This window comes from Vulpes lagopus, chromosome 8 (genome assembly GCF_018345385.1).
Source record: "Vulpes lagopus strain Blue_001 chromosome 8, ASM1834538v1, whole genome shotgun sequence".
NCBI classification, from domain to species: domain Eukaryota; kingdom Metazoa; phylum Chordata; class Mammalia; order Carnivora; family Canidae; genus Vulpes; species Vulpes lagopus.
The window spans coordinates 107,143,426-107,155,555 of NC_054831.1; the positions used below are offsets into that span (position 1 = coordinate 107,143,426).

Consider the following 12,130-nt stretch of genomic DNA (forward strand, 5'->3'; position numbering starts at 1 on the left):
CCAGGACCCCAGGATCACGACCTGAGCCAAAGGCAGATGCTCAACCACTGAGCCACCAGGCATCCTGGAATGGTTTCTTTTTTAATTAAAAGGGTTCTTTGTGGCTCTTACCCCCATCTTCTTCTATAGGTAATAATTTTCATTTATATTGATGTTATCTTTGCATTTTTAAAAATATTTATTTGTATGTTTCTCTCTTATAGGAAAGGCAGTATATTATATACTCTATTGCAATATGCTTTCATTTGATCATATCATATATCCTAGAGTTCACTCCATAGAATTAGAGAGCTTCCTTGTTCATTACTGCATAGTACTCCATTGAATAGATGCTTATGCTTTAGTAAACTAGTCTCCTTGGTGGGTATTCTGATTGTTTTTGCTATGTATCATCAATAGTGTTGCAATAAATAGTATGTTGTATCCATTGTCTTTGCCAGTATATATTTGGGATCATAAGAAGTAGAGCTGTTGGGTTAAATGCGTGTATAATTTTGTTAGGGTGCTGCAAAATTTTACTCCATAGGAAGTTTTCCATTTTATATAACTACCAGTAGTGATGAAAATGTCTGTTTCCCCGTAGCCTTGCTGATGGAGTATTTGCTAATCTGAACTATGAAACTCGTATGTCCATGAAGTTTTAATTGTAGGAGAGTGGGTATTTTGAACCTAGATACATAGAGGCTAGAGAGAGCTACTCACGTTTTTCCTATTTGAACTGTGTTTGCAGCATCTTTTGGAAATTAACAGTTTTAATTTTTATTACTAAGGTAAATAAGTAGACTCACACCTTTAGTACTTGGCATGTGCTTCTTTTTTTCCATGTTCTGTTAATATTTTTCTTCCTTGCTTTAATGGGTGAAAAAAATAACTCCTTGTTCATTTAAATTTGTAATCTATATTGGAGTCACTGTGTCTTTCATATTGGCACAAGCAAGAATTTTTTTTTTTTACAAGCAAGAATTTTGTAGATTTTGCTGTAGTGATTTAATGTACAGTTTTTTTTTTCCCCCCAAACTTGAAACCGCGTTCTTCTCTTGAGTGACTACTTTTATCTCTTGATGCCCAATAGTTAGATTCTGAATTTAGGAGGGAAGATTTAAGATGGTATCAAGTTTGTGTAGGGTTGAGGAGTACAAGGGATTTCTACAGTTTTATGAAGCAATAGGGTTGAAGAGTACAAGGGACTTCTACAGTTTTATGAAGCAATAGGGTTGAGGAGTACAAGGGATTTCTACAGTTTTTATGAAGCAAAAATAACAATAATGTTTTTATAATGTCCTTTCTTTCCTTAAGAAAGGAAGGTGAGTTTTGCATTAAATAAACATTTATCATACTTGATGTTTTAGAAGTCAATTCTTTACGTGCTTGTCAAGTGTAGTGACTATGCATGTGATATTTTTATCTATACTTAAGTAAATGTGTTGTCTTCAACTATGAGAAAATAGTATTGAAATTTCTTCTCTGGTATGTTGAGGTTTAGGCATAAGTTTTGAAAACTTGATTGAGGATACATAATGTTTCTTACAGTGTTTTAAAATATATTTGTTGTACCATATACAAAGTTTAGTTTCAGAGGTATAAATTAGGTCTCTCCAAGATCGAGCCAGGGCTCAGAAAATACTTTTGATTAGTGATAGATGCAAGGACATGGAGTATGGTGGAAATTTAGCTATATGTTTTAGCAGGTTTTCTTTATTAGAAAATTAGGTTTGGGGGAATACCTGGGTGGCTCAGCAGTTGAGCGTCTGCCTTTGTCTCAGGAGGACGTGGGATCGAGTCCCGCAGCAGGCTCCTTGCAGGGAGCCTGCTTCTCCCTTTGCCTGTGTCTCTGCTTCTCTCTGTGTGTCTCATAAATGAATGAATGAATGAATGAATGAATAAATAAAATCTTTAAAAAAAAGTTAGGTTTGGGGTACCTGTTCTGTTGGGTAAGCATATAACTCTTGATCTCAGCTCAGGACTTGATCTCAGAGTTGAGTTCAAGTCCCACATTGGGCTCCAGGTTGGGCATAGAGCCTACTTTAAAAAAAAAAAATCAGATTTGTTTATTTAGGTGTTCTGAGGAATAGAAAGTGACACTTTTCACTTTTCTTCTGTCTTTAGGAGTGTTTCTCAGGAGTTATCAGAAACCATTCTCACCATGGTAGCCAATTGCAGTAATGTTATGAACAAGGCCAGACAGCCACCACCTGGAGTTATGCCAAAAGGACGCCCTCCTAGTGCTAGCAGCTTAGATGCCATTTCTCCTGTTCAGGTAAATGAGTGCTACAACTGGTACACCTACATTTGTTCATAGACTTGGAATAGAATAAACTTCTACATCATTAGTAATCTCAAAGGAAAATTTGTCTAAATTTATTACCTTATAGATACCTGCATGTCTAGCATCCACTACTACATTTTAAAGGAGATCCATAAATAGGCATTGTAGTTGAGGATAGACTTTAATAATTAAATAGAACATAACTCTGAGAGGAAAGATGCAAAACAGTTTATTTAGGTAAATGGTAAGGGCTTTTTAAAATAAGAATAACGTAGACTCGAGAAATAAGCACTGCCTTTGAACCTGATGTGTCTTGTTTGTAGCTTCACGGGCCAAGCAACAGTGCTAGAGCATAAGGACTTGTTATAACTGGGGCTCTTCAGCTCTCAACTGAACTGCTCTTTTAAAAACAAGGTACATTTAAGTTACTCCCTGACACCAACCACCCCCCTTCTCTCTGGGAGCAACATATTCTACTTCTGTTTTCATCTGCATTGATTGGCAGATTGGGGTTTAAGAAAAAAAAAAAGAACATTTAGTGATTCCGCAGGGGCCACTTTATATAAAAGGCATTTTGTTTACCATTTTCTGTGTCATGAAGGTTTGAAAAGAATGCCACAAACTAAGAAACTTGAAAGTTCAGTTATTAGATATTTTAAAAGATCTTTTGGTAAATAGCATACCTTGTTTTTTGTTTGTTTTAAATTAGAGCTGATCTCCAACCCTCAAGATCTTCACATTTTGAGTAGATTTATTTGTTTTGACTGAAAGATTTATTTCTAATTGCTAAACTTTTATTATGTTGAAAATTAAATAACATAGTTCAAGAGATTCTTTCTGTTGTAAAGGGGTTTATTGGAAAATTTAAAGACCTAATTTAACAATTGTCCTGTGTCACTATTAAGTGCTTAGTGCTATGGCCTCAGGGCAATTCTTTTAAATGTTATTAAATGTTATTCATGAAGTTTTGTATTCCTCATATTATGGCTCTGGTCCTTTGGCAGAGGCTAACTCTTTAAACCTCCTGTCATACAGTAAGAAAAACAACTAGCACAGTTGACTTGATTTGAGGATTTAGGTATCATCATGATTGCTCGGGGTTTTGCAGTTTTATATGAAGAGCTAAAGATTTCTTTACCTGTGTCATATGTCTGCATGTTCTTGAAGTATGTTTAATACATTTTTATAATGTTTTTCTTTAGATTGACCCTCTTGCTGGAATGGCATCTCTTAGTATAGGTGGTTCAGCTGCCCCTCACACCCAGAGTATGCAGGGTTTTCCTCCAAATTTGGGTTCTGCATTCAGTACCCCTCAGTCACCAGCAAAAGCATTTCCACCCCTTTCAACCCCAAATCAGACAACTGCATTCAGTGCTATTGGAGGAATTTCATCACAGCTTCCAGGTAAGGGTAGTGGTGGCTGATGAGAGTGCAGATTATTTGTAAATCTCACTTCACTTTAGTATGTGGTAAAGTGTTTGGAATCAATTTGATAATGAAAGCTGTTTAAATTATAAAGGCTGTTTCAATCTTCAAAGCTGGGAAGAGAAAACTTTACTATGATAATATTCAAATTGTAAGGATTCTGTATTACCAAATGATAGTATAGACAGTAACAACTGTGTTAATCACACTCTGAAAGATGGGGGTTTAGCTAAAGAATTCATAGCTTTATGAATCATTCAAGGTTGGTATAATCAAGGTAGGAAATATTTCACATATCTGATTGAGGTATATATTCTGCTTCATTGCACCTCACCTACCTTAGAAATGATAGTAAAACCCTAAAACTTTTTCAGTTACTTCAAGTATTTTGGCTTTGAACTTTATATTGAAGTGAAGGTTACATTTTTTTCTCTCTCCTTTACCCATTTGTTTCTCCTAAGCTCTGCATCTTTTATCTTCAGAGTGTAAGTTTTAGTGTACAAAAACTTAAGGACTGAAAATGTATGACTGTAACCTAATCTGCTATATGGTTTTAGCCCTGATTGTTGATTTATTTAAGTCAAAGCTAACTTCCTTCATAAGGCCTTCTTAGCATAGTTCTAATTATTATGAATTCTTTTTGCCAGAGTTGAGAGGAATAAGAAAGTCCCGGCTCATGCCACCTGGAAGATAGTATGAAATTCTTTAGAAAAGCAAATCAGTTCCTTTTATTTTCACTCCCTTATTTGTCATATCACATGAGAATATACAGTTAAAGATTTGCATTATAATCTTACTAAGAATGTAGACACATGAATAATTCTAAATGCTGATGACATTTTAGGGATTGTCCATTTTTATCTACTTTTATTAATTTAGATTCTCTATAAAATAGACGTTGTTCTAAGGGAATTTACAAAGATAACTCTTTCAAATGAGAAACTGTATCTGTGATGTAAGTGAAGTCAAGAATATGAGTAATGATAAGACTTCTGGCTGCTTTCCTTCTTTCTAGTAGGTGGTCTTGGCACAGGCAGCCTGACTGGTATAGGAACTGGGGCTCTTGGACTCCCTGCAGTGAATAACGATCCTTTTGTACAGAGGAAACTGGGCACCTCTGGATTGAACCAGCCTACATTCCAGCAGAGTAAGATGAAACCTTGTAAGTGGTAGTGTTGTCTGTGATTGTGAAGTGTGACTGATGCACATAAAGCTCTTTAGATTTCCAATTTGTTGCCACTAGAGTTATGTGGACTTAATAAACATTGACTTATTCTTAACTTAAAAATACTGACTTATCCTAATATATTGTTACTAGGGCCATATGTTGATGTGCCTCCTGGATCAGTAGGAATTACTTTTTACAAACTTTGAGTTACTAAAATGAATTAAGGTATCACTCCACCTTTGATCTGGATTGTTAGAAAAGTATGATGGTTAGTAAGAGGTAGCATCTTTTAGGGGGATTACTCTAAAAGTAAGAAATACAGTAAAAAGTCACTTTAAGCAATTTAAATGTATGTATATAAATTTTATACTTGCCCTAAAATTGTGTTGGTGGTGGTTTTTGTTTTTGTTTTTAACAATACAGGAGCAGCCATGAGAATTTCAGATTTCTGTTTCAGCCTGGCAGTTTATAAAGCAATTTATTTTAAGGTTAAAGCTTTTATGATATGTCTAGCCTTATATTTAATAAATATTGCCATATAACATGTATGATGTAACTTGGAAAACAGTTTTTAATGTTTCACCTCTTTAGTAAGTTAACTCTCAAAGTCAGAAGTCCTCTTTGTAAATACATAGGTGTGATTTACGTACAAATACCCGTGTTTTTGGGACAAAATACTCATTATACAGGATTTGAAAGTATACCAGTTGACTTGAAAATGTTAGTGTGAAAGGCTTGTCTGAATGTTATGTTCTGTAGCATGCTTTGTGTTTTATATCAGTGTGTCATGCACATGCATTGGTAATTCTTATATGTTAGATGTTTTTATTATAAAGTAGTGAAGACTTGTTCATGGCAAGTGAGGTTAAGGGTAAGTGCATTGTGAATTTGAATGTAGTGAGCTTTCATGGTTAAAGCCTGATGAAGAAATAATAAGAACTATAGTTACAAGACAATTTTGATAAAATCTTTTATATGTACCTAAAATACTTGAATATTGATCCATGGCCACTTAATAATTTCTTCATTTTCTTTATTTTTTCCCTTAAAATTAAAATTGTATTGTTCTCTTTGGCTATCCTGTGTGTTTTATGGGCGACTGGGGAATAAGTTGAAATGCCCACTGGTTGCCTTTCTGTTCTAACAGCGGACTTGTCTCAGGTGTGGCCAGAGGCAAATCAGCACTTTAGTAAAGAGATAGATGATGAAGCAAACAGCTATTTTCAGAGAATATATAATCACCCACCACATCCAACTATGTCTGTTGATGAGGTAAGTGTCTAGGGTATTCTAATACTTTATGTAAATACCTCTTTTGAAGTTTTTAGAAATTCCGAATGTTCTCCTATATCTATGTACCCTTTGAAATCTTAACATTCATCTCAGGCTCAGTGTATTGTTAAATATTTTGCTTAACAATTCTTTTTTAAAGATTTTTTTCAAGTGTGTTTGTTCTTTATAGTAATCTTTACACCTAATGTGGAGCTTGAATGCACGACCCCAAGATGAAGAGATGCTTGCTCTTCTAAATGAGCCAGCCAGCCTCCTCTAACCTTAAAGATTTTATTTTTAAAAGTATATTCTTTTTAACAGTTCTTTGAAGAATATGTAAGGAATGCTTTCCATAATAGTTTTCTTTATGCATGTTTTGTTTTTGTCTTGCTTTTTCTAGGTATTAGAAATGTTACAGAGGTTTAAAGATTCTACCATAAAGAGGGAACGAGAAGTCTTTAACTGTATGCTGAGGAACTTATTTGAAGAATATCGATTTTTCCCCCAATACCCTGATAAAGAGTTACATATAACAGCCTGCCTGTTTGGTGGGATAATTGAAAAAGGACTGGTCACTTACATGGCATTAGGTCTTGCCCTGCGATACGTTCTTGAAGCCTTACGCAAGCCTTTTGGTTCCAAAATGTATTATTTTGGGATTGCTGCACTAGATAGATTTAAAAATAGGTGAGTGAATAGGTTTTCTATGAAGCATCTCTCTCTCTCTCTCTCTCTTTCTCTCTCTTTTTTTTTTAATTAATTAATTTATTTTAGAGAGATCATATGCCAGAGTGGGAGGGGCGGAAGGAGAGAGCATCTCAAGCAGATTCCACACTAAGTGGAGAGCCCAACTTGGGGCTTGATCTCACCACCTCAAGATCCTGACCTAAGCCAAAACCAATGTCGGGTGCTTAAACTACTGTGCCACCCAGGCACCCCTGAAGCATCTCTTTTTTAATATAATAAAAAATAATAACTATCATTTATCAACTAGTTCTTGTTATGCCTTATTATTATATGTATTTTAACAACTGTATGAAGTATGAAAAAATTTCTTTATAATTACCAAAGAAGTGGTAGGAAAAGTATAAACTAAAATAGTTCTTTTGTTACTGTTTATTGAAATATACTTTAGATACAGTGAAAGTCACCATTTTAGCTTTTAGTTCTTTGAGTTTTGGCAAAATTTACACAGTTATGTGGCCTCCACTATCACAATGAAGATACTGTGTATTTTTGTCATTCCCAAGCAGTTTTCTTGTTTCCTCCTTTGTAGTTTTGTGATCATCTTTGGTCCCTGATAGTCACTGATCTGATTTCTCTCTAGTTTTTCCAGTGTTCTTTTTTTTTTTTTTTTTCCCAGTGTTCTTTAAGCAGAACCTTGCACAGTATTCTTGGAATTAGCATGATGGTTTTGAAATTAATCTGTATTGTATGTTTCAGTAGTTATGTCTTTTTATTGCTAAGTAGCATTCCATTGTTTGGATTAACTATGAATTGTTTTTCCATTTACCTGTTTATGAACATTTGAAATTATTTCCAGATAGTAATTTTAGTGGTTCATTGTAATCCAATTTTAACTGAAATAGGACCCTAAAAAAAAAAGTATTTTCTGATGTAAGAAAAAGTAAAGTGCATAGATATTTCTTTCCTCTATTTCTGTGTTTTTATCGTTGGCATTTTCTTCAAGTAAGGTCTTTCCTAGGTAAAATAGGGTAAGTGGCTTATACTAGCATTTGTAAGAAAATTTGTTAATTGTGCTGCTTCTGTTCTTACATGAAATAATGAATGAGTAAATGTTTTTGTTGACAGATTGAAGGACTATCCCCAGTATTGTCAGCACTTGGCTTCTATCAGTCACTTTATGCAATTTCCACATCATTTACAGGAGGTAAGTGTCTTTAATATCTAAAATCTATTAGTTGGAGAGTTTATTTTAATTTGATTTTGGAATTTCTGGGACTGGCATTAAGATTTCTTAATGATTGGCATGATACAGGGATATATACTATTTGTTGCTCATTTTGCAGCTTAATAATAGGTCATGAAAAATGTCATGCTTGGATTATCTTAGCAGTGCTTTTGCTTCATATAATAAAAATTTTTATCAGCTATTTTAGCTTTATAATGCTGTTGAAGAATATACATCTTGTATATTCTTGTATTGTACTAAGGGACGCCTTACTAAGAATTCCTGCATGGTGGGATGCCTGGGTGGCTCAATGGTTGAGTATTTGCCTTTGGCTCAGGGTATGATTCCGGGTCCGGGGTCGAGTCCTGCATCTGGTTCCCTGCAAGGAGCCTACTTCTTATTCTGCCTGTGCCTCTGCCTCTCTCTGTCTCTCATGAATAAATAAATAAAATCTTTTAAAAAATATTAATATGAGCCACGAGTGTTGCTCATTCATGTGAGGGATTGGGAGAATATGCCACTATTGTAGTACGATGTAGGAAAGCAGAGTTTTGTAAGACTAACATGAGAAGTCAGAGGTTTACCACAATAAAATGTGTTTGGAATTCAGATCTGGGAATATAGACCTTGGAAAAGTGAAGACAAAGAGAAGTAGCATGGAAATGATCACACAAAATAGTGGTCTCCAGCAACCCCTCTTAAGATAATAGCTAGAGGGTGAGAGAGAGGTTATTTGTATTTCTATACTTAGTCAATTTATTTTTATTTATTTATTTTTAAAAATATTTTATTTATGTGTTCATGAGAGACACAGACAGAAAGAGGCAGAGACAATAGGCAGAGGGAGAAGCAGACTCCCTACAAGAAGCCCGATGTGGGACTTGATCCTGGGATCATACCCTGAGCCGAAGGTTGAACACTGAAAAATGTTTAACTTTCAGAGCCACGCAGGCGTCCCTATACTTAGTCAATTTAAAGTGTTATACTTTATTCAGAAATTGCCTTTCCTATTTGAAAATGCCCTTTATTTTTTTTAAAGATTTATTTATTTCAAAAGTGGGGTTGGGGGGGAAGGGCGGAGGAGAGAGTCTTAAACAGAAGCCTTGCTGAGTGTGGAACCCAACACGGGGCTTGATTTCACAACCCTGAGATTGAGCCAAAATCAAAAGTTGGATGCTTAACCAACTATGCTACCCAGGTGCATCGAAAATGTCCTCTTTTGATTAAAGTTATATGTCTAGATAGTTTTTAGATAGTTTTTTGTTTAGAAAGGGAGGGGGAGGGGCAGAGGGAGCAAGAAAATCTTAAGCAAGGCTCTTCACCCAGTGCAGAGCCAGATGTGCGCAGGGCTCAATATCACAGTCCTGAGATCATGACTTGAGCTGAAATCAAGAGTTGGACACTTAACCAACTGAGCCACCAAGCCACCTCTGGATAGTATTTTTTGTTTTGTTCAGGCATACATAGACTGCTGGAAATAGGATCGGGAACCATCTATCAGTTTTCTAATTTGTGTATGGAAAGGTGGTTGAGTGGTCTGTGAAATTGAAAGAAGTCTGCCCTCTTGCTTATTACTCTCTCGTTGGCTGGGCTTTCTACAGTGTGTTCCTTTATTTTGTAGTTATAGCTTTATTGGGAGGTAACTCACAGTGTATTTTTTTAGGCCTTAGGTTTCTCATCAGCATCCAATAAAAGAGATCAATTCAGTATAGAAATTTAAAAATGTTAATGTTTACATGTATTAAGGGATTTATGGAAGTATATATGAAGGTATCGGTGGTGGCTGTTTTGTAAGTTCTTCTCTAGAGTAGTTCCCTTGTAAATATTTTAAGACATACCAATATTTTACCTCCTAAAGAGTTCATGGTATCTACTTACGTATAATGTATATATGAATATGGACCAGAATGAGGCAAGGAGTGAGGGATATAGATGAACCAGAGGAGTGGTCTGAGGATTTCTCCCCTCTGAGAAGTGAGGGGAATGTAATTCTGAATTTTCAGTTTTTGTTAAGTCTTTTAATGTCTTTCCCTCTCCCTGTCCCTAGTATATTGAGTATGGACAACAATCTAGAGATCCTCCTGTGAAAATGCAGGGCTCTATTACAACCCCTGGAAGTATTGCACTGGCTCAGGCCCAGGCTCAGGCCCAGGTTCCAGCAAAAGCTCCCCTTGCTGGTCAGGTTAGCACGATGGTAACCACCTCAACAACCACCACTGTTGCTAAAACGGTTACAGTCACCAGGCCAACCGGAGTCAGCTTTAAGAAAGATGTGCCAGTAAGTAGATCGTTTTTCTTTTCTCGGGTATTTTATGTTGTAATGTCTCCAGTAGTGAGCATTATTTTAATTTTAATATAAATATCACATGCCTACTAAATGTAAAGACCAGCATTTCTCCTTTATTATCTCCCCTCCCCAGATTTCCCAGAGGCAGGCCCTATTAATAGTTCAATATATATTTTTGCCAATACTTTCCAGTGTACAGTTGTGTATATACCATGTGTATGTTTTTTTACTAAAGGAATCAGTATACATTTTCCCCTGGGATTTGTCAAGCAGGCATTTCAGTTTATGTTATGTACTTTATTTTTTTAGCCTTCTATTAATACTACAAATATAGACACGTTGCTTGTGGCCACAGATCAAACTGAGAGAATTGTAGAGCCCCCAGAAAATATCCAAGAGAAGATTGCTTTTATCTTCAATAATCTCTCACAGTCAAATATGACCCAAAAGGTGAGCACAATGTAATAGTTTATATACCATTATGAATGCTGTCTATTCTTACCCATAATGGGTTGGGGGGATTTATACTTGATGTTTTGCACCCTTTGTAATACTTTAAAGGTTGATAGAATCAAAACAAGGAGAATGTAGATATACACTTAGTGGCTATGGTTTTTGTAGACATTAAACAGCACTAGTTTTGCAGTTAGTTTTACAGGCTTTTGAAGTAATGGTCTCATCATGGTGGAAGGTTTCACTTCTGTCTCATCGCAACTCATGTCCTCCCAGAGACCATTCAGAGTTTTTATTAGGTGTCTAAGAACTGAGGTAGACTTTGTGCAAAGCATAAAAAATCCTTACCTTTCAAGATTATATTATAAGGTATTGGAAATGTGTACTTTAGCCAGTAAGATTAGCCTGAACAAGTATTTTTTGAGATATTATCCATATGCCATCTTTCAAAATCCCACCAGAATTAATTAGGGGGAAATAAGCTGTTATTGTCCTTTTGGAAGAGAAGTTTCCTGGAGATGGAAATTTAGGGGAAAAAAAGTTTTAGCATTAGGTCTGTTTATGATAGGTTGTACATTAATAATTTATTCATTTTTTGTCAAATGGAGAGTTGAGTAAAATGGAGGTGAGGGACTTCAAGTTTTATAATTTTAAAGCTGAAAGCGGCCATAGATGTTTTAGTCCTTATCTCCCACAGTTTGAGAGATGACTGATTGTACTAACATGGAATTGAATATATATATTTAATGGCATATGTCTGATATGGGGAGCAAATGAAGCATGGTGCTTTAGCATCAAATTTTGCAAGGAGCCACATGTTGTGGTATTGATCACAGGAAAAAACACAAGACTGTATTTTATCTTTTAATTGTTATATTGGTTGGCTAGGTTGAAGAACTAAAGGAAACTGTGAAGGAAGAATTTATGCCTTGGGTTTCACAATACCTGGTTATGAAGAGAGTCAGTATTGAGCCAAACTTCCACAGCCTCTATTCAAACTTCCTTGACACGCTGAAGAACCCTGAATTTAATAAGATGGTTCTGAACGAGACCTACAGAAACATCAAAGTAAAATTTAGTTCATGTATTTCTTTTCGTTACTGTTCTGAATTTGGAAATACCTGATTGTACAAGCAGAATTTTGGGGGATAGGTCGGCTGTTTTTTTCCTATATGTTGTCTATATTAGGTTATTTATGAAAGTTGACCTAGGGTTTGTTTCATATATGGAATTAAAATTCACGAAGAATTTATTTTTATTTTTATTTATTTTTTAAAAAGAATTTAGTTTTATAGACGTGTACTGTTTATTTTGAAAGTAGCTATACTATTCTATTTTCATCATTCC

The 12,130-nt window shown here is 35.3% G+C and overlaps 1 protein-coding gene and 1 non-coding gene across 2 annotated transcripts in view; both read left to right on the forward strand.

Moving 5' to 3' along the window:
• CNOT1 (CCR4-NOT transcription complex subunit 1) overlaps positions 1-12,130 on the forward strand; it is a 66,406-nt gene that overhangs the window by 26,621 nt on the left and 27,655 nt on the right. Inside the window, exons 16-24 of the mRNA XM_041767505.1 lie at positions 2,107-2,257; positions 3,469-3,670; positions 4,707-4,853; positions 6,007-6,131; positions 6,532-6,818; positions 7,944-8,022; positions 10,091-10,321; positions 10,640-10,780; positions 11,672-11,851. Coding sequence (XP_041623439.1) covers positions 2,107-2,257; positions 3,469-3,670; positions 4,707-4,853; positions 6,007-6,131; positions 6,532-6,818; positions 7,944-8,022; positions 10,091-10,321; positions 10,640-10,780; positions 11,672-11,851 — 1,543 coding nt within the window. The remainder of the gene's footprint in view (positions 1-2,106; positions 2,258-3,468; positions 3,671-4,706; positions 4,854-6,006; positions 6,132-6,531; positions 6,819-7,943; positions 8,023-10,090; positions 10,322-10,639; positions 10,781-11,671; positions 11,852-12,130) is intronic.
• On the forward strand, positions 2,553-2,688 carry LOC121498370. Its single transcript, XR_005989749.1, has one exon. It is a non-coding gene; the product is annotated as a small nucleolar RNA SNORA50 (small nucleolar RNA).